General features: G+C 40.6%; 3 protein-coding genes across 19 annotated transcripts in view; 2 read left to right on the forward strand and 1 right to left on the reverse strand.

The window, feature by feature from the left end:
• Nucleotides 1-5,227, forward strand: part of EXOC3 (exocyst complex component 3) — a 28,540-nt gene extending 23,313 nt beyond the window's left edge. For all 4 annotated transcript variants that reach the window (XM_075022780.1, XM_075022781.1, XM_075022782.1 and 1 more), the window contains exons 11-13: nucleotides 2,243-2,404; nucleotides 3,713-3,840; nucleotides 4,260-5,227. In XM_075022780.1, coding sequence (XP_074878881.1) covers nucleotides 2,243-2,404; nucleotides 3,713-3,840; nucleotides 4,260-4,431 — 462 coding nt within the window. In that variant the 3' untranslated portion in view covers nucleotides 4,432-5,227. The remainder of the gene's footprint in view (nucleotides 1-2,242; nucleotides 2,405-3,712; nucleotides 3,841-4,259) is intronic.
• A 1,125-nt stretch (nucleotides 5,228-6,352) lies between these two features.
• On the forward strand, nucleotides 6,353-16,746 carry PDCD6 (programmed cell death 6). Of its 6 annotated transcripts, none has more exons than XM_075022798.1 (7): nucleotides 6,384-6,525; nucleotides 9,207-9,268; nucleotides 9,705-9,792; nucleotides 12,541-12,585; nucleotides 13,735-13,893; nucleotides 14,565-14,674; nucleotides 16,189-16,746. In XM_075022798.1, exons 2-7 carry the CDS (start codon nucleotides 9,242-9,244, stop codon nucleotides 16,285-16,287), a joined length of 528 nt encoding a protein of 175 aa, XP_074878899.1. In that variant the 5' UTR covers nucleotides 6,384-6,525; nucleotides 9,207-9,241; the 3' UTR covers nucleotides 16,288-16,746. The 6 variants fall into 6 exon arrangements, with proteins under 6 accessions (XP_074878898.1, XP_074878897.1, XP_074878899.1 ...); XM_075022799.1 differs by having other exon boundaries at nucleotides 13,735-13,887; XM_075022797.1 differs by lacking the exon at nucleotides 9,705-9,792 and having other exon boundaries at nucleotides 6,353-6,525; nucleotides 13,735-13,887.
• Nucleotides 16,747-17,288: 542 nt separating this feature from the next.
• The window catches only part of LOC142028872 (uncharacterized), a 38,948-nt gene continuing 30,975 nt past the window's right edge, over nucleotides 17,289-25,261 (reverse strand). For all 9 annotated transcript variants that reach the window (XM_075022786.1, XM_075022788.1, XM_075022787.1 and 6 more), the window contains 3 exons: nucleotides 24,660-24,765; nucleotides 23,250-24,221; nucleotides 17,289-22,444 (listed from right to left, as the gene is read on the reverse strand). In XM_075022786.1, the coding sequence (XP_074878887.1) occupies nucleotides 22,389-22,444; nucleotides 23,250-24,221; nucleotides 24,660-24,765 (1,134 nt within the window). In that variant the 3' untranslated portion in view covers nucleotides 17,289-22,388. The remainder of the gene's footprint in view (nucleotides 22,445-23,249; nucleotides 24,222-24,659; nucleotides 24,766-25,261) is intronic.

Raw genomic sequence — 25,261 nt, forward strand, 5'->3', positions numbered from 1 at the left:
CTGTAATTCCTACTTTTAATGTGTACAAGGAGGCATAGTTAAATTGGTGCCATAAGTTTTAACAAATGCATAACTCATGTTTAAAGTGCTGTTAAAGCAGCATAATGTGCTAGGTTAGGTTGTATTCCCCTCCCCTGCCGTGGTCTGTCAAGGATATCTGGATTTCTCTATTATCCTTTAATCTTTAGTATTACTGTACTTGGTTTTACCCTTTATTGAATTAAAGTCAGTTTTGTGTAGTTAAGATAGCATGTCTTAACTGATTCACTAAGATTTAGGAAATATTTGAAGCTAGCAAGATCAGGATTTAGGTGAGGTCTTTGAACAAACCCTTACTAAGTAGCAGTGCTTAACAGACAGTCTCAAAATCATACACTTACTCTTTCTTACCTGAACTCCTAAAGAGATAGAGGGGACTGCTCAAAGTTCCTCTGATGCCCTCTAACCTTCAGTATTTGCAGGTCCTAGAGGTCTTACTATATAAGTGAAATGATATGCATTTTCAGTCCAGAAGTACACAAAAGAAGTTAGGTTGGTCCCAGGATTAGTCTATATCCATGGAACAACTTGCTTTTCCAGATTTGGTTTGTTACTGTGAGGTAATAGTGCTTGGCATGAGCTTCTTTAAGTGTTAATACCAACCTCTGCAATCACATATGTTTCAGCATGTAGTGGTTATTGCCACCTTATGGGGAAGAAGATGACAAACACATTTTTTGGCATTCATCATACCTGCTATTCCGCTGTCTCCCAGCATGAAAAAAATCTCCCACGCAAGACACCGTATGTTCTAGCACTGGATGAGACACACTTTTGTTTCCCTGGTTTGGGGTGTGCTTTTTTTCTGGTTTTAAAATATTCTTAGTTAACCCTGTTTTGAAAATCCAATTTTTGATAGTCACACGAACAGAGCACCTGCAAAAAGACTATAGCCCAATGGAAAGTACACTGTTCTGAAACAGGGGGGACCTGAATCTTGCAGTCGTTCTGCTTTGTCATTTTCCTAACGTGTAAAGTGAATGCCCTGTCATCGCGCTGTTGGCTGTTCTTGAGTGTTCTTTTTCTCGGTTGTAGTAGAGCTATTCTTCTTCACTTACTTTTTTCAGTGGGATGGGGCATATATGTCAGTCTCCCACAGTCTATTCTGTGCAGTTAATTTTCCTCTGTGTAACTGGCATCAATTCCACCAATGCAAGAGAAGCCATCCGTGAACAACCAGTAAACTCTCGTATTTTTGCAGAGTCTTGAGAGCAGGACTTGAAATCATATTTTCTGTGTCCTGGATGAGGGCTGTGACTTCCAATACTTTGCAGTCTGTTGTTTTCTCTCTTTTTTTTTTTTTTTTTCCTTTTCTTTTCTCGCTTTCCTGAAACCTTTCACCAAAATTTTGACTGAAGAACATGTTGATTGAAACTAAAGCTTGATATATACTAATAAAATATGATAAAAAGTTTGCGGCTACCTGTTGTGCAGGCTTTTTCTTAATCATAAGTAACTTTGCCACTCTGCTTAGGGGGAAAAAAAAAACGCCTGAGGACTTGCATTTAAGGACTCTCCTTACACTGCTGTTGAAAAAACATGAAAAGGTTTTGGGTTTTTTTTTTGTTGTTGTTGTTGTTCTTTATTTCCAAACCTCAGCATTACTCTTGCACCAATATCAGATGCTTCACTTAGTAGCTATTTCCTATAAAATGATAAGTGCAGAACAGCAAATCAGTCAAGGAAGGTCTGAGAAAGTGATTGCTGCTGGCTCTCCAGGCTTCTTACCAGACTTGACCCAGAGCACAGATAATGTGAGCAAGATTTGCAATGTTTTATGCAATATACTGGAGTTATCTAGCAGAAGCCTCTGTGATGGCTGGTCATTCCTTGACCAGATAATGGAGAGCAAGGCTGTAAGTCCAAGCACAGGTCTGTTCTAAAGATCATCCAAATTATTTCGTGTTTGTTCTTCTGTCTTTGGTGCTCCTCAAAAATAATTCAGACATGTCATTAGAGATATCTTGGTTTTGTTGTTTCTAGTAATTGGTACATCCTTTTCATTAGGGAAGGACAGATTTTCATTTCTGTTAGCGTTGTGAAAATCTAAAGCCACTCAAAATGTGTAGTATAAGCAAAAACTGTACTGGTGATTAAGTGCAAATACATATTTCAAAGCCTATTAATTGTTCAAAGACTAACAATAATGGCTACATTTGCAGGTATCACTGGCATAATCCACCACCTTTTTCTTTTCTTTCAGACAATGACTATTGAGGCCCATCGGAGAGTAGTTGTGGAATACATAAGAGCAATCATGTTAAAACGTATATCTTTCAAAAATGCAGAAGAGAGAAAAGAGGGTGCGGAAAGAATGATCAAAGAAGCAGAACAGTTCAGATTTCTGTTTAAGAAGCTTGCAGCTGTAAGTATTTGCTTTGAGTAATCCCGTTAACCTGGTAATTTAGAATAAACCACACACGTTTACTGCTTGGGGAAAATGGCTAGAGTTAGATCTCCATGTCTCCAGAATGTTGGGTGATTTGTGAATATCAAGGATGCCAGCTGAGGGCACAGACAGCGTTTCTGAACACACAGAGGCCTGCTGCTAAAGTTCCTGTGCGCCAGTTTCTACTGCTTTGTGTTTATACAGCTCTCTGCAGCTGAATATTGGAATGGCTTCATGGAGATAGGTACCCTGAATTTTTAATAGTAAGTGAAAGAAAAAAGCAGTTGTTTGCTAAAAACCAAAAATAATTGGGCTTTGCTTTTCCTAGCTGGAAGAAAGGGCAATACTGCATCAAACAGATGGGGTTACTTACTACCTAAGTGGCATGCAGTGTATTAATTTAGAATCAACAAGACAAGTATATTGACCCCATTTAAAGGGCAGTAGAAAAAAGACAGTCCAAAAAAGGTATTCAAGAAAGAATGTGCAAGATAGGCCTAAAATCAGTACTAAATCTTTTTTAACTGCATAAGGAGCAGGAATCTGCCAGAAAGCTCCTAGGGCCGACAGATGACAAAATGCAGTAAGAATGCAGATAAAGATAAAGCCTGAAAAACTGGGGGGGTGTGGTAGAGGCGGTGTTCATCTCTGCTCACTGTGGAACATGGGGCAACTCCTGCATCAGAGTTCTTCATTATGTGGGATTCTATATAACATCTGTTTCAGATCAAGGCATTGATAGAAAAGGTTATGGAATAAATGAAATGAACAATACCAGATCAGCAGGACCAGATGACCTTGGAACTAAGAGCACTAAAACAGTCCAGAGATTAAATAGCTATGACAGTTCAGTTGATCAGTTGTTGAAAGCTGCCTTGGTGGCCAGATGACTAGAAGGAAGCTAATGCAGGGCCAATTTTTAAGTAATGTTTCAGAAGAGATCTGGCTTTCATGTCAGTTATTCCTAATGTTTGTCCTGGCACATCAGCAAAAGTCAAAGACTAGAATGTATCGCCATGTGGATAAATACAAAATATTGTTTGTAAGACATGACTTTACTGATATTCTGAGGGTAGATCTCTGGATGGAGAACATCAGGGAAAGAGGGAAGAGGCTTATGGTGACAATTCACAAATACTTTGTTTTCTTAATGTCTGAAAATTCAGCTGTTTGAGGAATTCAGCAGCATTGTCAGACAAAATACTAATTAAAGGAGTGTTTGTAGATATTGGGGGGGATTGCTTTTGTTTTGGGGAAATCTTTTTTTTACTTTTCATCTTGCAGGGCTCTGGAGAGGACACTGAAGGACTCTGTGACATCATTGAAGCCATTGCAGAGGTTATCAAGCTAACTGATCCTTCACTGCTTTATCTGGAAGTTTCAACTTTAGTCAGTAAATACCCAGATATCAGGTAATTCTCTTTGCCCGCAAAGTTCAAAGAAAGATAACATCACAGTTTCTTTGTAGTCTTGGGCAAATTTTAAAACAATGTGTAAATGTGTTCATATTTTTCATATTTTAGAATGTAGCCACTTTCTTATGAAAAATAATGCTAATATAAAATGCATGTGACCTGAACTAGGAGGTACAGCAAAGGAATAATGAAAATACTTCCATTCTGTGTTTTGGGAGGATAAAATATGTTTTAGAGTCCTAAGAGCAGCCAAAATAGTACTTTATATTGAGCTGGAAAAGCCAGTTCTGAGTGACAAGAGATCTGATTAAGAATGAAACTGAGTGAAAGGATTGCCAACTAAGTGATATTTTTGACAAAATCTTACTTGTGTGAAGTTTCCTACTAATGCCAGTTTTATCATTTTCCTTTGGTAGGGATGACCATATTGCAGCTTTGCTGACAGTGAGAGGCGATGCCAGCAGAGATATGAAGCAGACTATCATTGAGACTTTGGATCAAGGTCCAAGCCAACCGAATCCAAACTATGTGCCAATTTTTAAAGAAATTACAGTTCCTACTCTGACTGTGCCAAAACTTCTTAAGTAACTGGCAGCGCCGTGTTTGTGTGTCATCGCTAGTCTGGGATCAACAGGTTTGAAATATTTGAGGGCAAATTTGGCAATGCTGTTCGGAGTAAAGTTCAATATACACTGATACTTGCTAGGCATGTTTCTTTCTAAAGACTTTGATGTGGGGAAATGTAATAAGATTTCTGAAAGAAGATGGATGTAAAGGTCATGTTTGAAGAATGATGCTTCTACTGGCCAGGGGGCTTTTTACTGACCGTTTGTTAGAGCCGTTTTTGCTGTCAGCAAATACATTTTTCTTGTGGAATATGTTTGCACGGTGCACTGCAATGCCGTATAAAGATGTTTGTACCAAAACCAACAGAACTGTATTAGTGCTGGATATACTAACACATCGCTTGCAATACCTAAGCAGACTCATTTAGAACTGTCTTTATATGGCACTGCATTGAGCATATATATATATTAATGTCCTCAGTCCACTTTCACATTATACTTTGTGTATGTACTTACTCTGGTGTAAAATAGTTTATTGCAGAAAACTTAATTATGAAATCAGTTTCCTGACTTAAGGGACTTAACGGAATTGCTACCATGCAATTTGATTATAGCGTGAATAAAGACACGAGGTACATTTTTTTTTTTTATTGATTCACTAAAAACAGCACATAAAGCACCACCAGTTCAAGAAAATGTTAAAGCATTGCTACCTTTAGCTATGTATTCTTTGCATCCTTATAGATTTACAGTTGTAAATCTTTGTTTTGTTTGAAGTGTGAATAAACTTTGGATTTAATAATTTTCTGAAAACACAAGATACTGGTTTTTATTTCCACTGTATTTTCAGAGTAATGCTTAAGGCCAATTTTCAGTATTATCTATTCTAATAATAAAATATTACGAGAAAGTTGTGACTTTAAAACAACTTGATGAAGGACATAATGAAGGCGTTATCTGTTAGTACCTGAACAGGGTTGTCAGAGGAAGATGTGAGCCTACATTGTTGTGGAGTTTCTATATGTGATTTGTTTGGCCTGTGAACGCCCGGGCCTTGTGCCTTTCAGGCCTCTCGCCGACTCCTCATTACCCCAGAAGAGACACGTGCAAGGTCAGCAGTTCGGACAAAGGATAAAACAAAGATTGTGACTTTTTTCAGGGACAGGGCCAGCCAGCGTCTCCTAAAGGATGAGGACGGTTCACTAGAGCATCAAGTCGATAATCTCTGTACGGGAGGAGCTTTAGCGAGGGCTGGCGGTACTCCAGGTCCTGTGGCGTGTGACACTGTTCCTAGAAACTGCAGGTAGGAGAGTTAATTAGCCTGATTTTTGGAGGGTTGCGTTCAGCCCTCGGTTAAGAACTCACTTAAGAATTATCGAGGCGATACTAATTTGGGTTGTGCTTCAATCTCAATCCCGTACCTGCAATTCTTGTCCTGTGTGCGTCTGATCTTCGCTTTCTCTAAGGGGACTTGGTTGAATGGGGCTTCGTTTCTCCCTATACCCCCTTCTCCCTCTGCAGCAGGAGCCCCGTGCGCCTCACGGATGTCAAACTTCTCCTTCCCCTCCACGACAAACCCCCTTCCCCCCGCAGGAGACCCCTTAATCTCTCCCCGCCTGCCCGGGAGCGGTCACGGGGACGGCTCCTGCCCTTGCGGAGACCCTCAGGGCGGTTGCGGGCTTGTGCGGGGCAGCGCCGGGGCCGGAGCCCGCCGAACTCCCCTCAGGAGCCCCGGCGGGAAGAACGGGGACGGCGAACGCGGAGCGGGGGGGGGGGGGCGGAGCCCACTCGCCCCCCGCCCCCCCAGCGGGGAGGCGGGGCCTGTCTCAGCCCCGCCCCGCCGCCGTCGCCACGGCAACGGGCGGGCTGCGCAGCGCCTCGCCTCTCGGGATTCCCCGGGGCGGCGCCTCGTGCGCCTGCCCGCCTCGGCGACGTCACCGGCCGCGCTGCGTCAGGCGGCCCGTGCCGGAAGCGCGGGGAGGAAGGCGCGAGCTGCCCGGCTGGCTCCGCGGAGGTGGGGGGGGGGGCCCATGGCGGCGGGGTATCACTACAGGCCCAACGGCGGCGGCGGCGCCGCGCTGCCCGACCCCTCCTTCCTGTGGAACGTCTTCCAGAGGTGAGGCCGCCCGACCCCGGGGGTCCCTCGCGGGGCCGGTCCGCGTCGCTAACGGCTAATGGGGAGCCTCCCCCCCTCCCCCACCCCCCCACCCCAACCGCCGCCGGGCCGGGCTGAGGCGAAAGCCGCCACCCTCGTCGTTCCCGGGACGCGGTGCCGAGTCCTGCCGCTGACTGAGGGATCGGGGGTTGGGAGGTGCCCGGAAAAGTCCCGCTGCTACGGGAAACCCGTCACCGGCCCCGGGCACCCGGCGCGGGTTTTGGGGGCCTTGGGGGGGGGGGCTGGCAGGGCGGGTCAATATGGCGGCTGTGTCCCTGCGGGGGGGATCTGAGGGGGAGCTTGGAGGAAGGCTTGAGGAGGAGGAGTAAGTGCGGGTGTAGTTTAGAGGGAAGGGAAGGGGGGCGGATGGAAGCGAGAAGGTAACCTTGAAAACGCCGAAGTCATTTGCGACCTGAGAATCCGGAAAGGATCGTAAAGTGCGGAGGACCGATGTAGCAGTACAGGAAGGCTTGGAAAAAGGAATCTGCGAAGTGCTTGATGGAAGACTTAAAAACGACCAACAGATATTCCCCTGGATGCCTCTGGAGCAGGAACCTGCAAGGCAGTTAGCAGGCCCGTGTTAAAAAACACGCTGTCGAGACCGTAGTAGTAAAGAAGCTAAAGGCGTTTGTCACGTTTGTGTCATGTGGAGGAAACTGGGGAGGTTCCTACGTTGGATCCATTTTTATGGGAGATGTGTCAGAGGATCTATCTTGACTCAAGTGACAGCAAGAAGAGGTTAAGGAGTAGACAAACAGTAATAAGTTGCTAAAACTGTCTAGTATTTACTTAGTGACTCAGGAATGTGGCAGCTTACCTACCCAGCTTTCCGTAAAACCCACTTCATCTGAGAAGTGGGAGGAGGCATGCATGATGCCATTTCTTTTTTTAAAGGGTCCAGAAAAAAACCAGATGAACAGTCTGACTTCTGTAGCAGGCAAACCAGTAGAAACCATTTTAAATGACGTAGCCAGTCAGGAGAGTTGTACTTACCGCAAGTATTCCTCTCTGGCAGACTACTGTGTAAGCCCTGGGAGTGTGTTTGATAAGGATTGGGTATGGATATGATGGCTAGAACAGGTGCAATTGATATAATCTTTCTAGTTTCTAAAGAGACACTCAGCATACAGAAGTATCAAAAAGGCCTTTAAAGAAATCTAGAATATGCAGAATGAAAGGGAAGGTCCTTTGGTGGATCAGTAACTGACGAAAGAGTGTGTGGTCATCAGCCACACAGACAGGCGGAGCTGTTCTGGGATCTTTATTCAGTATGTTCAGGAGCAGCTGGGGGAGGAGAAGGTGAATGGCCAGATGAAGTTTGCTGGCGACACTGATTCCTGTAGTAAGTGAGGCCTATGAAGACTTGCAGGAGCGCTTCTGAGTCCTGAATGACTGGGTCATATCACCCTGTCGTGGCCAGATGATGATCGCTGTATGATGCTCAGATGAAATCCAGAGCGCATACCCGATGTCTGTGGGGAAGACCCACTTTACCTTTGCATCATTTTGTATATAAAACGAATGTGCTCTGAGCTGGCTGATGATGCTTGGGAGCAAGATAAGTAGGTCATAACACATCTTTATGAAAATAGCAACTTAGCACTCAGTAGCAGCTCACAGAACATAAAAAATGTTCGGAATACCTAGAAAGGAAATAGAGAATAAAAAAGGGGAATATCTCTTTGTTATTATAATCTGTGCAACTTATGCTTGCAATTTGAATGTTTTATGCGGTTTATATAATTTTTTGAGATGGGGAAGTAATCTAGTAGAATGAACTGAAAAGGTCTAGAAAATGACAACAAGGACTAAAGAAAAAAAATAACAGCTTCTGCAGAGGGATCAGCTGAGCAGGACTCTGCTTTCGAATGGTAGTAACTGAGGGGAAGTAATAACTGTCAGTGTCAAGGGGAAGGTCCTTGTCTAAAATGGAGGGAAGTCCCCACCACTTTCAGGTATCCTTCTAAAGAAGGACAATCCTGCTTTATTTGGGCAGAAATTACTTAGTTTTTATTAATTTCAGGATAGAACTTCATTCTCTAAGACAGCAGGCTGTGAAGGCTTAACGGAAGCTGGCACCTGCCTGCGCTTTTCCACTTTTTGAACCCCTTTGAAAGGGGTCAAAGCCCTGCAGTCGATTCTTCCCATACTTCGCACTTGCTACATTAGTGGCTTTCTCTCCATTGCCAACAGCTTACTGAGACAAACAGGGTGCCAAACTCGGGGCTCCAATTTGGGAGCCAAATGGCTTACAATTGTGACATTACGCATTTTGTGGATTTAACCAACATGGCATGCTCTGCAGTTCTTTTTAAAATAAATAAATAAAAAAAGAATGTTTGTGTGGAGTATGCCTGAACTGTGTTATTGTCAGTGTGTGTTTGTGTGTGTCTCTTCATTTCTAAGCAAGTCTTGCAGATTTTTTTGTAGCTTTAATCATGTTCCAGAATGTTTCATCAGTCTGAATGAAGTGTTTAATTTGCAGTAACTGTGAGTGGTTTACCAAGTAAAATGCAATTAGTAACTTTTCAGGAAAAGATTAATCTTATCTGGTGAGTAAGAACCAGAATGTTGAAATCTTCTGTAACTGGAACCTGTTAATATCAGCCATTTAAAGCTTACCACCTTTTTTTTTCCCCCAGGGTTGATAAAGATAGGAGTGGAATAATATCTGATAATGAACTTCAGCAGGCATTATCCAATGGTAAGTCTGTAAATGAGCAGTGAGGTAGTTCATTGTAAACTTAATGTTAAATTTCATGTGAGACTGGTTACTTGATGCTGTAATTCTTTGATTGAGGGGGGGAACTTTACCACCACTGATTAATACTATTTAATCTACAGCAAAAGGCTGAAGGGGAGGAAAAAAAATGGACAGTCTTCCTGATTTTTTTTTTTTTTTTTTTTTCCCCTAAGCCCATTGTTCCTGGTTTTTCCCTTGAAGGGAATTTTTCTGGGTTTGGTGCATGTTAGTAATGCATTATAAACTGAGTACCTATTGTAAACATTACTGATTTGTATTCTGGGAAATGAAGGCATGTGCATCCCTTTATTTTTTCCTAGCTCTGCTTCCTAGAAAACATAAATGGTGATTTATATATTCCTCGCTCATCACTACTGAACCTTTGTTTTTTAACTAGGATCAGTGTATAACCTGGACAAAGATCAGCTGTTTACAGCCAGCCTTTTTACTGCACATAAAATCTTTTCGTACAGGAATTGAAGATGGTAATTTTATTTTTTTTTTTTTCCCCAAATGAGGCATGTTTTGGGTTTTTTTCCTAACAAAGTAGAAAGATGCACTCTAGATCTAGTATTAAAACTTCCTAGTAGTCTGTTAGTTCCCTGTTATAATGGTTAAAGAGTAACTAAGGTATGGTCAAAATGGAAGCAAAGTAAAAAATGAAAAATTTTTCCAGTAGCCTATTTTTACTTTGCTCTGGTGACTTAGGATGGGTAGGGTTGTACTTTGTGGGGTTTTTTCCAGTTAGAAATCTGAAAAAGTGCATATTGAAGCTGTTTGTGCACCTTTGAGTCCATATCAAGTTCCCCTTCTCCCAAGGTTTAATTCCTTCATCCTTCCTGTTATTTGTGACTGAGAAGGACTTAAACTGATGTTGTGAGCTGCAGTGCACACAGACTGAAAGGCTCCTTTTTGTCAGGAATCGCCTGACTTGAAATAAATTTGGATGGCTCTGTTTAGTAAAAGTGTGGTCTTGTAACTAAACTGGATTTACTAGAATATTTATTTGTGTAATAATAATATCTGATAAATTAAAAGAAATGTATTGTAGCTGCTGAACCTGATCCGTGACTAAAATACTATTTTGAATAAAAAATTCAGCAAAAGCTAAGTTAAATTGATTAGGTCACTGTTTTCACTGAAGATTACAGTGCTGTTTATAACTGTGCGAACCTGGCTTTACCTGCTGTTTTAAACTTCATATATTTTAAATATTTCCTTATCTGATTGAATTTAAGGGTAATAGGCAGTGATGACTATCTGAACTCTTTTCTTTCCTTATTTACAGTGTAGATTAGCAGTTTCAGTGCTTTGCAGTTATGAAGAATCCCCGCCCAACTGAATTCACTATTAGACAGAATATTTACAGAACTGTAAGCTTCCTTCATTCTGAGAGATTCTAGATCTTGTACACCAAAGTCACTAACAATTCACTATATTCTTTTCAAAATACATCCCCTAGTGGATGGTTGTGTGTAGCTCTCCTGCAGTCTAACATGGGCTAAAGGAATGTTACGTGTTTATTTCTAAAACATTAAATAACCTGCATAGAGCTCATTAAAATTTGAAGTTCAATGTGGTTTCGACATTCAACTTTTCAACATGTCAAGTGTATGCAAATAACAGTATACTTACCTGGGAGGGACTGATCATCACTTCATATAGTTGTTTGCACAATAAAATCCTGTGGTTCCTGCTTGTTTTTTTTCTGTGCCGCCATGTAAAGTTACTAGTAGAGTCAGGGTAGGAGGAGGGAACAGTCTTTCTCTGTTTATTGGAACAGGCTGAAATCAGTACAGTTCTTCAGCACTGGAGTTGCTCTGATTTCACTGTGAGGTGTCTATATATAGAGTCTCTCGAAAATTTCAACATGAAATAAGTTAACTTTCAAACTGTATTTTCACTTTTTCCTCTATTCTGTTCTCTACGAGTTAAATGCTGGCACCCTATTAATAATTCCATTATTTTTTTATTTTTGTCAGGAGACACAACTCTAAGGTACTGATGTTCTCTGTCTAAAATACTGCTTAAGCATTTTCAGAGCCATTTTTACTCTTCTCTTTCTCTGCTTACGTTTCTCTTTATGTGCAAGTAGTCATATGGCCTGCCTACAGTATAGGGTTTTTTCCCCGTTGCTGCATCTGTAGCCTTAAAATGATAGTTTCCCTTCTATGGGAGAAGTTCAGCGCTGGTATAAGCACTACTTACACCACTGCAGCTTGATCCAGCAAAGCAGCTCTGCCTTCACAAAGCCTGCTTAATACCAACGCAGCCTTTCTATTAGGTATTTGTGGTCAGCTAACTGCGTCGTTGCAAATGCCTCTACAGTACCTTTAGTCTTACTGGTCCCTTCGTGGTCCCTGCACTCAAGCTCAGTGAATTTAATACATGCTTCTTGGGCCTCCTGGTACCTTCACAGGCTCTAGAGAATTGATGGTGAAATTCTACATGAGGCACAGTATTGCTCTTAATTTAAAGCTTAATGCTTTCTAGTGCTCTGGAATGCTCCCAACCAAGTGAAAACTATTCCAGAGTGACTAGCCTCTAAATATTCAGAGAAGTACAAAGCTCCTCTTCGGATGATTACTGCTCAGGCCCTTTCAAGCAGCAATATTTCTTGGTCTGAAAATACTAATTTAAACTTAACACTTCATTGATTTAGCAGTGGAGGTGAGGTTTATACTAAACTCAACCCTAAATTGCACTGTGTGTTTATGACCTGTTAGGAACCTTTCCTTTTCACTTGTCAGAAACTAAATGCCCTGGAGTAATCCACCCATAAAATAGGAAGTAAGCAGATGGGGTTTTACTGAGGAATAGATATGGGACCTTGATTGAGTTATAACTTAACTCTTCTGCTCCCATCAGTATAAAAAGTGGGACTTCAGTTTTGACCTTGCCTTTTATCCAATACCTCCTGACTAGCTGGGATGAAAAAAATCCTTCTTAGTTCTTCCAAGGTTTTGCGGTTTTGCCTTTTGGGGTTTTTTTTGGCGCAGCCTGAGAAATGTTGGTTTCTGTGTAGTATCTGTGAAACATTGGTCTGAAGTAATCTCTTAATGGTCAAGAACATAATTACTTCAAAGCAGCCTTATTTTATAATATGCTAGTTCCATGTCATCTAGCTCTGAATTCACTGTTTTAAGTAAGTTCTTATCTGATTTTTTTGGTTGGTTGCATTTTTGTAAAATGTAACTTGGTATTGAGGAACTAAGTAATTCTTTCTGTTTCAGGCACGTGGACTCCATTTAATCCAGCAACAGTCAGGTCAATTCTTGGTGAGTGTAGTTGTGTGATGTGAAAGTGTCAAGATGCTGTTTTGTGAATCTCTTCAGACAATTGAGAACGCTATCAATTGCTGCACTGTTTTAGAAAAATAAATGTACAAATATTACAATACATATACAATATATATTTCTACTGTAATAATGAATGCCTGTTTAAAGGTCTTTTGAACTAATTTGGCTGTAGCGTTAACAAGCTGGTCTTTCATTGTTAGGTGCTATGTTTCAATATGTCTTTACTTTTTTTTTTTTTCTTCTCCAGACAGCCCAGCAGTAGTAAGTTAAACTCAAATATTTTCCCTTTTGAATAATACAGGAATGCCTTTTGTGTGCACACACATGCACTTGTCAAAGTAGCCTGAGAAAATGTTACTGTACAATTGAATAGATAGTAAATGTAATTTACATGTGGGGAAATTGTCAGCTTAAATATTCTAAAAAGATATTACATAGCTTGTCTTCCTAACTAGTTTTTCCTGTCTTCCATTTTAATCCTGTGTTCTGCTCCAAAAAGACCAAACAGAAGCTTTACAATGTCTGAATTCTTTAGTCCTAAAATAATTGTCAGTAATGGGGAAGATGATGGTGGTAGAACAGGAGGATAAAAATTCAAGCACAAAAAATCTTTTCTATCATACAGTTATAAATCCAAGGACTAAATTTTGTGCTTTGCTTTCAATAAGTATTCAGCAGCAGTCTGAGTTCCATCACTGTGCGACATGCTGTTTGTGTAATGACAGTATCAGTAAGTAAGTCAGATGCAGATGAATGTCCCAGCACTTCTGGCAGTCAATAGATGTTGTAGACTTTTCACGAGTCCCTAGAGAAGAACACAGCCCCCCTGCTTTTTGACACTGGATCATCAATCGAGCCCTAAATGCTTTCAAACTGGAAATGAAAACCCAGGAAAAACAAACATTCTGTGATTCATTCTGGTCCTCTTATCTTGCTTTATCTTATCCTCCTTCAGTGGACAGCTGCTTGCTTATTTTGGCAGTACTTTCCAAAATACCACTTGCATTTTTGCAATTCCTTTTCTGTCTTCAGTACTTTCCACATAGCACTCTTGCTTCCTTCTTAAAATACTAGCAGATCTTACTGAGGAATTAAGGTTTTATATGTGTTTATTATTTTTTATTTCAGGCATGTTTGACAGAGAAAACAAAGGTGGTGTGAACTTCAATGAATTCACAGGAGTCTGGAAGTACATCTCAGACTGGCAGAATGTCTTTCGAACGTATGACAGAGACAATTCTGGAATGATTGACAAAAATGAACTAAAGCAAGCACTAACAGGTTTTGGTAATTCATTTGTAATTACAGTTTTTATGTGGGTTATATCATCAGATGAGCTTCTTATCATTAGGGCTGTACTGCTTTGACAAATGTGACTAAAAAATGAGGCAAGCGAAATGCAGTTATCCTTTTAGGTATAAGGTACCTTTAAAGATATCCATGCCACAAGCACTTTTTAAGCTATTTCCTTTAAGGGAAACAATGAAACTGGATGTGTCAGTAGGTGTGTGGAATGTTTTCTGCCTCCCCTGTTAGCTGCTCTGAGAGCGTTACCCATACTTCAGGTAAACGTCTGAACTTACAAAGGTACTTGATACAGCTTGCCGCTTTTAAAAACAAAAAGTCAGCTGTCACTGTACATTCTGATGGCAAAAGGAACTTTGATTTAATTGACTTCACTTACAAAAACTTGAGTTGCAGCCCTAAACTGTTCCCTCAACCAACTAGTCACTTTAATCAGTAATTATGTTTACTGTGATTCTGTCTGTAATTATTATTAAGCAAGGTTTTTTACTGCATGCATTTTAGTTTAACACAGAGATATCTGGCAAAAAAACCCTGTCTCGTAACTGCTTACCGTTTTCTGTTTTTGTTAAACATGCCTGCTGAACAGCCTAGTTCTTTTTATAGAAGGACTGCAGTAATTGAAACCTGTTAAAGCATTTCTCTTTTCCAAGGTTACCGACTGTCTGATCAATTCTACGATATCCTTATTCGGAAATTTGACAGACAAGGAAGAGGACAAGTTGCTTTTGATGACTTTATTCAGTGCTGTGTTGTTTTACAGGTAAAAAAGGAGATGTACTTTAAAGTCAATTGAAAAAAAGACCCCACCTTTTCTTAAACTTTTGTGGTTCTCAATTTAACAATACTACTGGATCTAGAACTTGCTTTTATAAGCAATTTAAAAATTTATAAACCATTTGAATAAAGTATACGAGAGGTGCTAGAAACACCTTCACTTACTGGTTTTCACTTGTTATCCATTTGCATCACAAGTAAATTTGATACGATTTTTTTTGACGTTTGACTTCTGTGGGGCAAAAAAATGTAAAATATTCTGTGTTTTAAAAGGAAAACATTTAACGCTATTTCAATTAGTTTAATATGCACACTTCCTCTGGATCCTGAGCATGTTAAAACTGGAGTGTGTCTTGTCCCCTGGTGCCCATAATTCTTGTAATCTGAATTGTGAGGTTTTTGTTTATCTCTGTTTAAGGCTCTGACTAAAAAGAATTTGACCCAACAGCTGAATTATTCAGTCTTTCGTCACTGCTGTTCCTGCAGGGGCAATGGTAATAAAAGACATTTCAAACAAACAAAAAAACAAAAAAAGCCCCTTTCAGTAACAGAAATGCATGTGTGAATACATATATATAGAGAGAGAACTCTGTAGTTTTACAAGTGTATTCTTTTGTTTAGAAATCAATCACAGGATGATTCCTCACCTCATTGCTTAAGGTTTCTCCAAGTGTATCATCTGACTTTTCTGAAATGTATGTAAGGCTTTGGGGAAAAGTTGGGAACTGTAGCAGTGGACAAGCTGAGTTTTAGCAGGATAGGAAAAAGGTTACTCTTCTTACACTGGCCAGCATTGCAAGCAGTGTCTTAAGATATCTTCTGATACGCAACATGAAAAGAAAGCAGTGCCCCGTAAAAGTAGTATCTCTGTTATTTGCATACAGGTGTTTTGTTCTGCTCCTTTAAGCTTTATGTCTAATAACCACAAGACTGCTGAAGCATCAGTTGCCTTTATATTCATTTGTAATATTAGCCAATTATACTGAGTTATAAACTTAAACTCTGGTAAAGAGGCTTTGAAATGGGAGTATCATTCAGCTAAGGTTAGTGAAACCACGCTGGCAGTTACCTTGCTCCACTGTCCGTACTGCCTGGCATCTCCGGGGCTATGCAGATACTAATGATAAAAGCGTATTTGGCTAGAAGATGAGAAGTGGGTAAGGTACTCGTTGGATTCTGTCTCCAGGTGACTCTCAAATGCCTCACGAGAATTGTGCATTGTTTTTCCCTGCCTTTGAAGCCAGTTATAAAAAGCTGTCTGGCCTGTAAAGAAGTGCCTAGATAGCCTTAGGTATTGTATCGTAAGGCGGTTTTAGAATCGGATCTGCTACACAGATGTGACAAAGAGTTACCTCTATATGCATGAGATTGTAAAGTGTCTACAGAGGGGATGAACAGAAAGTGTTCACAAAGCTATAGAAACCTAAGTGGCAAGGGGAATACCTGGCAGTCTGAACTTCCCTGGTGTACAAAAAATGTATGGTTTTTCCCCCTTTTCAGAGGTTGACTGATGTGTTCCGACGATACGATACTGATCAAGATGGCTGGATTCAGGTGTCCTATGAGCAGTACCTTTCCATGGTCTTCAGCATTGTATGACACAGATAACTGGGAGTTGCACACTGGCGTTACACAGACTGGAGCTGCCAAATCATCCTGTACTGAATAAGATTATTGATGTATCATAATGGATATAACTTCACATTCTTAGATTTTGTATGTTGGTCATCACCTTCAGAATCTGCACTTGAGTTGGTTTTTATTTTGTATTATTGTACGATATGACCATCTCTGCTTACTGTAGTACAGAAAGCACAGAATCTAGAGTTAACTGGTGCAATGTCAAACTTAACCTTCTTCCACATATCCTGCATGGGGAAAAATGACTCTTTAGAAATGCCAAATTAAAATAATGCTTGTTAGTTTGTAAGAGAGTTGAAAGTCAGAAGTTGCACAACATGTTTTGCATGTGCCTTACTTTTATAAGAGTTTAATGTATTAATTTTTAATACAGAATTTAAAATTAAGTAAAAATATCAGATCAACTTTTATAGTCTACTTCACTTTTGTACAGCTTTTTTAAGGGGGTGGTGGGTTTATTTCTGTATTCTAGTTTTCTGTGGTTCAGGGGTCCCTCCCACTTCACAGTGATGGCCTTTTTTCCTTGCCTTATCTTTTTATTTTCTAGCTGCCTTTCAGGGTATCCTTGGGCCATCTACAAATACAACTTCTTCCTCAATGAGCTCCCTACAAAAATAAACTGCATCTAACTACTCTGGATATGCAGTTCCCTCTGCTTAGTGGGCTCATTTTACACCAACAGTCTTCCTTTTTGTGCTGAAGCTCTTATTTGAAGTGGCCTTCAATTGACAGTCAAAACATTCTCATAACCTTACCCTCCACCTCACCACTTACGGTTGGTGAGGGGCACAGTGGAAAAACTGAAGCAAAATAAGTAATGACGACAGATTCCTGTCACACACCATCTCCTGCAGTAACTCTGAGGAAGCAACTTGCAGGAAGCAAAGAGAAGTTAACAAGCTCTCTTAGACTGCTCTAAGAAAATCTTAGACCAGCGCTATCCAAAGCACTTAAAAACACTCAGGTAGCAGTATTACTTACCTGTAGCTGCTACTCTTCAGGATATGTTTACAGGCAAGAGCTTTTAGCTTTTATCCAAAGGCTTTCTTAAACTGTAGCAATACTGATTTATTCCTAAGTCCTCTCCCAGCCCCAGCTCATTGTATGCAGGCAGTCCACATGTGCCCTTTTGTTTCAAATTTTGTAATTACATACAGCCACAGGCAGGTAAGCTGTCATTGACAGGAGTGCCTATATATAAACTGATGCTGTCAGTGATATTCCAAGAGATTATGCAAAGAGGGTTTGGGTCCACACACGGAAAGATACCCTACCTAAAAAAAAAAATAAAAAATTGATGGTGTAGTGTTATTCCCAAGTGTCTCAGCCAGAGTAGTGTCTGGTGTCAGGGTGAAGACAGCCAAGTGGCAGTTACCAAACATCTGTCCTGCAGAGAAGCTGCTACTGGTTGTCAAGTGATAATCACACAGACCCTTGGTGACAGTTCAGCAGCGTTTTCTAAACACTTCTCTGGTGTGAAGTGTCTAGGGAGAGACCAATGGTCTCCATAGCATAAGTGCACAGAAGCAAGGAGCTCTCCCAAAGCACATCATCACCCAAAGGGCAAGGGATTGCTTCTGGGTGAGGTGGGGGAGCAGGAATAGTGACCGATGTCAGAGACCACCTCATCCAACAGCCTTGGATGAACTGTGAAAGTTCCTTACATTTAAGAAGACAAGGGAGAAAGACTTCCAGCTGCTCGAACCTTACCTCCCCAGAAGGCTGAGACGATCGCTATGTATGTTCTCTTCAGAAACAAAACAGTAAAAGAAGAGCCCCAAAGTTTTGGACTCAAGAGAGCTTCTCCATTAAATGGTAGGAATGACTCTTGTCTCAGTGGGAAACAGATGCTTCTAAAGGCGTGAAAGCAGGTACACCACAGACCAAGAAAGTGGCTGGGAAGCAGACCGTTTATCCCACCAAGCATGTTCTAGTCTGGATTTTTATCAATGGCTTTTTAAGGAAATGTGAAATTGGTTCAAAGGGCTCTGGTGCAGCCTCAAAACTCTTGCCTCAGTGGCAGAGCTTGTGGCGTAGCTGTATTAGTGCCAATGGATGGCAAGCATTTAAAGCGATGCTGCTCTGCAGGCTATCACTGCCTACCTTGTGAAGGCTGTTTCCTGAAGAAGGACCAGAGTCTAGAGAAACAGGAACAGGCAGAGGACTCATTCTGCTCCAGTTCTATACTACAGGGGAGCAAGATAAAGCAAAGGGGTTTCTTGGGAGTAAGGAGTAGCCAGAAGTTGATTCAAGGAAATTGGCCAATGCTGGAAAAGAGAAGCAACAGGAGGTCTCGGCTTATGCTAGCCTGGTGAGCAAGTAACTGGCAGGATGACAGAACTTCCAAGGCATGTTTTACTTTTTTTTCCATGAGGTCTTCCTACCTGGAGCCTTTGTAGACACTGCTGGTCAGGTGCCATAAAGGTCAGAAGCCTGGATTTATGCTTTCCTCTTCCTACCATCATTTGAATCCCCCTTTAAAAGTGGCAGGGTTGAACTGAGTGAGAACAAGTAAGACAATCCAAAGTCACCATCTCTCAGGAGTCATGTTTGTAGGATGAGCTGCTGGCTAGAGAGAAAGAAGTGAAACAGGCTGATGGATCCTCAGGGTGGATCCTGTAAAAGAAAACAGTCCCAAGCGGCAAGTATCTGGCCCTGTGGAGGAAGGGAAGGTATCACAGAAGCCCTCCAAATGAGGCAATGATGCTTACTATTCACAGTTCTACACAGCCCTGGAAAAAAGGAAATTCATCACTCCTGTCACAGGGGTAAACAATCCCTTTGCAGAGTGGCATCCTGAAGATGCTTCTGTCCGTTTCTTTTTGCCCTTCATTTGAATACTAGGAAATTAGTGGGTATCTTGGGGGTACTGGTGGATGAAAAGCTGGACAGGAGCCGGCAATGTGCGCTCGCAGCCCATACAGCCAACCATACCCTGGGCTGCATCAAAAGAAGCGTGGCCAGCAGGTCGAGGGAGGGGATTCTGTCCCTCTACTCTGCAATCATGAGACCCCACCTGCAGTACTGCGTTCAGCTCTGGGGTCCTCAGCACAGGAAAGACATGGACCTGTTGGAGCGGGTCCAGAGGGGGGCCACAGAAATGATCAGAGGGATGGAACAGCTCTCCTATGAAGACAGGCTGAGAGAGTTGGGGTTGTTCAGCCTGGAGAAGAGAAGGCTCCAGGAAGACCTCACTGCAGCCTTTCAGTACTTAAAGGGGGCTTATAAGAAAGATGAGGATAGACTTTTTAGCAGGGCCAGTAGTGATAGGACAAGGGGGGATGGTTTTAAACTAAAAGAGGGTAGATTTAGACTAGATATAAGGAAAAAATTTTTTACGATGAGGGTGGTGAAACACTGGAACAGGTTGCCCAGAGAGGTGGTAGGTGCCCCATCCCTGGAAACATTCAAGGTCAGGTAGGACAGGGCTCTGAACAACCTGATGCAGTTGAAGATGTCCCTGCTTATTGCAGGGGGGTTGGACTGGATGACCTTTAAAGGTCCCATCCAACCCAAACCATTCTATGATTCTATGAAATTGAACTCCATGAAGGAATGTGTTCCTGCAATAACGAAGATGCTACTTATTTGACACAAGGCAGCTATACCTGTTGGCAGGTGGCATGGGACACAAGAGAAATGTCTCTGAAACCAGTTGCAGAGGTCACAGCTATAGACGAAAAGTCAGTCAAACCTGGGAGTGCCAACTGGCAGACCCCAGGCCAGTATCAGTACAGAAATTGCACAGTGAAGCTCTTAATTTCCAAAGCTAGGAAGATCTTTGGAAAGAAGAAAGATAAAAAGACAATTAAGGAGAAAGCAGTGATACAGCTGAAACTGGCTCAGCCAAGTGACTGAAAGAAAACTGAGAACAACACACTGCTGATAGTAATTGCACCCAAGAGATAAGGCAGGCTTGGAGTCCATATTACAAGATACCACCAGCTTAAAAAAACATTCCCTACATGATAGTACTTGTGTATAAGAACCAACAGACAATCATCTCAAAAATTTCACTGATTTTGGTAAGAACTGAAAATTGAAACAGAGCAGTGAAGGGCATTTACAAGACTCCAAATGCTATCTATAGCTCAGGAAACCTTCAGTAAATAAATGCTGAAAAGCATTTCCTCTCTTAACTTGGTCACTACTCCAACTCCATTTCAAAATGCAAGAACCATTTCCCCAATGCAGGACCCTGCACAACAAGAAGCAGGGACAGGAACCGTTTCCCAGAACGAAAAATGAGAAGGGAATGTGTAGGCAGAAAGAGCATCTAATTTGGGCAGAGATCATCCAGCTGCTGTAGGCCACTGGGATATACAGTAATGGCAGTAAAATCCCAAAGGGAGCGAGAAATGGGAAGAAAGAGCTCTCTACAACAGCCTCAGCTGAAAAGGTCTTAACTTGAATTGACAGAGTTGTAGCAGTAACATTTGCTAGCAACATTGTTTTCTACAGTTTCAGAATTTTAGTTGCACTACACTTTCTGTGGAAAAAAACCTATGGTAGTAACATTTGTGTAAATAATTTCTGATAATTTTTAAACATATATAATAACTGATCAGTCCCACAGAGTTCTAAATCAAAACTCTGGCAGACACCTGTGGTAGACAATAGTATTTTTCCCCTTTAAGCAAGAAGGTCTACTATGTAATTCAATGGATAAAAGTGTATGGCACAACTACTAAGCGTACGCCATTAGAAACTACTTAAACCCTTCAACAAGTATGAGAAGGAAAAAAGGAAGTAGTGAACAGGAATGAAGAAGGAAAGTGCATCTTTTCTGATGCACAAGCAAAACAATTACAAAAGGAGGATTTTATGGAATCAAGTTTGTATGCTCTGTAATAAATTGCTTTGATGCCTTTTTGTTAAAATTTACATGACAAGATCCAAAAAGTTATTTTAGTGAACGCAAAAAGATACTATGACAGCTCATACTAACCCTGGTTTAGCACAAGTATTTAATGCACAGAGACAGAGAAATATTTCAGGTATGATAGTCCACAACACAGCAGTGAAAAGGAAAACGGACACTGGAGAGTAAACTGTCTCACTTCTTTTCTTTAGCTCCATGTAAGCTTGATTTGATTAGATAAAGTAGACATCTAAAGCCAGGCATTCATGAGCATGTGGCTCAGAAGTGTGGAGAAAAGAAAACGTAAGTAGGGACCACTGACAAACATCACGAACTGGTAAGTGTTTCTCAGTTAGCATGCCATTTTGATTTTTCCCTGTTATTTTACCTGACTGCCTTATAGATTCTACTCTTTCTTAGTATGCTTTTGCCAGTAGAAAGAATCAAGAATTTTTATTTTAGTATGGACCAATCCATCAAATGAGTTTTTTTAGTTGATTTGTAACCATTTCATTCTGAACAACGTGATAAAAAAATCTGTATGTATTTCACGACTGGTTTTACTCTGCAAAAATGAAAGCAAGTAATATGCTCCATTACATACCAATCCCCTAGAATAGATTACATTTTCCTCATATAGCATCATGTTAAGACAGAGAATACCTTTGCTGTGACATTCTCCTTTCTTCGTCTAAACAGAAATGTAGTGTATCAATTTCTAAAAATATGCTAATTATAAAGCCTCAAATTAACTGAACTGGCCTTACATTTGTGTGAAGAAAAGTAAACCTGTATTTTCATGCAACGGACCAGTATTTTCAGTGAATATTCTAAGTAGATAACATAAAACTAAACGTTTCTTTTTTTCTGAGTTGGGAAGGGTGTTAAAAGGGTTATTAGCTTTTTGCTGACAGAATAACATTAACATATTTTCAAAAAATAACAAAAGATTTTTTCTGTAATATACTAAGATATAACAAATACATTAAAAAAGCCTAAACAAAATAGTATGTTCACCTCCGTTATGTGCAAGTTTGTGTTCCAGCTATATTTCACATGTTAAGAAATTAAACCCTACCTCCCTTTCCCCTTCCAAAACCAGTCAAACACAGAATTAAATGCAGTCTCTTTCCTGAAATCCGAGAGATGGAGATTCTCCAATCTGTTCATCTGTTTCCAGTTCAGCTGCTGTTGCTCCTTAATCTTTTCCTCTAGTTTCTACTAGCACATTGACTAATGTCTGAATATTTAGTTCTAGAAAGGGGAGATAAAAACATTTGAAGTTACTCCTGTTTCACGTTATTTCACATAATACAGCAGAGAGAATGTTAAAGTTTTACTATTAACTAGCTACCTAGTTAATTAACTAATTCTAGTACTATTAGTATATAGAATTCTAGTATAAGAATAGTTTGCATTTGTCCAAACTCATGCCTAATAACAGCTATAAAGTAGCATATGCCCACCTCCCTTTAAATCCCTCGTATAATCTATTTTCAAAGAAGAATCTTTTATTTTGAATAGTGTATCGCTATTTTTAATGCTAGGGAATGTTTCTACAATAATTGGAAAAAATAATTTGTCATATAACAAACCAGCTCTTTAATAACATTTCTCTTTTGTTATCCCAAAGTGTTTGATCCCTTTGGAGTACTTTCATCTATTATAATGCCATCCAAGTTTGGTTCTGCATGCATTCCAATATTTTTTTTCTTTACGCCAATACACTCCCTCCCCATAGTTGCCAGCCCAACAGTACAAACTCTGATCATGATATAAGATGCTAGTTAGCAAGATGACCCAGGACAAACCTTTCAACTCAGGAAATTTTTGTGCTATCAAAATTTCCTCCCACTCACAGCTCTATTTAGCTGTCAAGAGGCAAAGTCTCCTCAGAGAGGCAATTAACACCATTCCTCAACTGATACGGATGTTGAGCAAAATGAACTCAACTCTGCTGAACAGGGCATACTATCTCTGCAACACACAATCTCCTGCTTATGTTAAAGCAACTATGTTGATGTAACTCATTGTACATGAGAACTAATCACAATCTTACTTTGAAGTGCCGGATAATATGGAGCCAACTGTTTGAGCATCCTGGTCATTGTAGGTACATCCTTTCCTCGTAGTCTATTCAAAATGTTGGGAGTGAGACCAACAGCATCTTCATCAAACATCTTATCTGAGCTTCTGAATTGCTGGTAATCTCTGTACGAACCACTGCCTGAAAACGAGTACTGATGTGAACTCCAATCACTCTTGTAGCCTGACTTCTGATGCCTGAATCCCTGACACCTAGATTCCTGGTTCCAGCTAGATTCCTGGTTCCAGCTAGAGCTCTGATGGTTCCAGCTAGAGCTCTCATTATTCCAGCTAGAGCTCTCATGGTTCCAGCCAGAGCTCTGATTCCAGCTAGAGCTCTGATTCCAGCTAGAGTCCTCATTCCACCTGGAGCCACCTCTTCCTGAAACAGCAGAATTTGCAGAAGATATACAAGTATTCACAGACTCATCATTCTTGTAAGAGGAATAGCTTTGCAAAAGATAGTTTGTGGAATATCTTCCAGATGAAGCATATGAGGCAGAAGAATTGGGATAGGATAATCTTTGATCACTTGCACTTCTTGCTTTTGTACACGCTTGTTGATTCCTCCAGTTTGTACTTTCCCCGCCACACAAGATTCTGTTATCAGGGAGCTTACTTCCTCGCACATCGTTGGACATACATTCTGCTGAGTACTCACTCACTGGACTTCTCTCATAGGAAGAGGCCCCACCAGCTGAATTACTGCCAGCAGCAGATCGGCTGAACTGTCTCAGCCATTCGCTGATACCACTGGCAGGACTTCCAGTCTGAAGAGCAAAAGAGTCCCTGAGCGCAGACATCATTGCAAAGTCATTAGATCTTAGTCCATAGGAAGATGATCCATCATCTGTTTGGTAACTGTATGAGTTAGCAGGAGCAAAAGAAGCAGCTGCAGAACACTCTTCATACTGAGACAAAAAACCTTGATTCCAGTTAGAATTTCCTGAATAAATAAATAAATAAATAAATGGCACTAAAAGTTGGCAAAATACTAAAATATCAACTGAAAACACAACTACTTTGAGGTTTTATGAAGTGTTCTTCTCCTGTTCTTTTCCCATTTCCTGCCTTTACATCTTGCCTGAGTCCAGCATTTTTTCACCCAAAAATCCTCATGTTAAGTAGGTTAGGAAAGGTTACTGCTTGGATTTCCAATAACCGTTACTGCTGTAATTACTATTCAGTGAGACAGAAGTGTTCTGAGAGAGTCAAGGTTGAAGTCATTAAGGCTTCAGAAAATATTATCCTGAACTGACTCGGAGGGGCAAAGACACACAGTACTCTAGCAAAGAAGCACTATGGCTGGCTGTAAAAGTAAATTTTCACAATCTGTGCAGTATTAAGAGTAGACTTAAACTAGTAGAACAAAACATCTAATTACCTTTGGATTTTCCATATGGCTTATACTGTTTTGGGATGCTTTTCTTTCCTGGAAATTCATCCTGAGATATTGACATCAGGGGCCTCAGACTGTTAGTATAATTAACCTAGATAAAGCAAAAGGTCAGAATGTCTGCTTTTAAACTGAAGTCTTCAGCATTCTAAAAAAAAAATAGCAAGTTCCCCATAGAAAGCAGAATAACAGAAAGCAGAATTAGCAGAATACAATTTTAGGTGACAGCAAACTCCATATGTAGGATGTGTTGTTTTGTTGTTCACAATTACCATATTAAACCGCAATTTTCAAAAGTATTATTTGGAAGAGGTATGTGTCTGGAGAACAGAATAAGGTGTCTGGGGAAGACAAATGTCACCTGTTTCAAATTACTTTACTTTATTGCCCCATATCCCTCAACATCACCTGCCTGAAATATAAAACTGGTACATACGCAAATCCTGTCTCTAGCTGGGGAATGCAGAATGGAAGGCTCAGCTACCACCTGAGATTAAGCTACGGCAAGAATTTTTTACTAGCTCATGAGAACTGCATTATATTCAAATGCATGACATTTCTGAAAGTGTAGCATTCAAAAAGGTGGTGGT

Source organism: Buteo buteo, chromosome 3, assembly GCF_964188355.1.
Source record: "Buteo buteo chromosome 3, bButBut1.hap1.1, whole genome shotgun sequence".
Lineage (NCBI taxonomy): Eukaryota > Metazoa > Chordata > Aves > Accipitriformes > Accipitridae > Buteo > Buteo buteo.

Coding starts and splice junctions, on each gene's coding strand:
- PDCD6 (XM_075022796.1), top strand. CDS start 6,440: ATGGCGGCGGGGTATCACTACAGGCCCAACGGCGGCGGCGGCGCCGCG. Junction 6,526..9,206: donor CTGTGGAACGTCTTCCAGAG/GTGAGGCCGCCC, acceptor TTTTTCCCCCAG/GGTTGATAAAGATAGGAGTG. Junction 14,675..16,188: donor AGTGCTGTGTTGTTTTACAG/GTAAAAAAGGAG, acceptor CCCCCTTTTCAG/AGGTTGACTGATGTGTTCCG.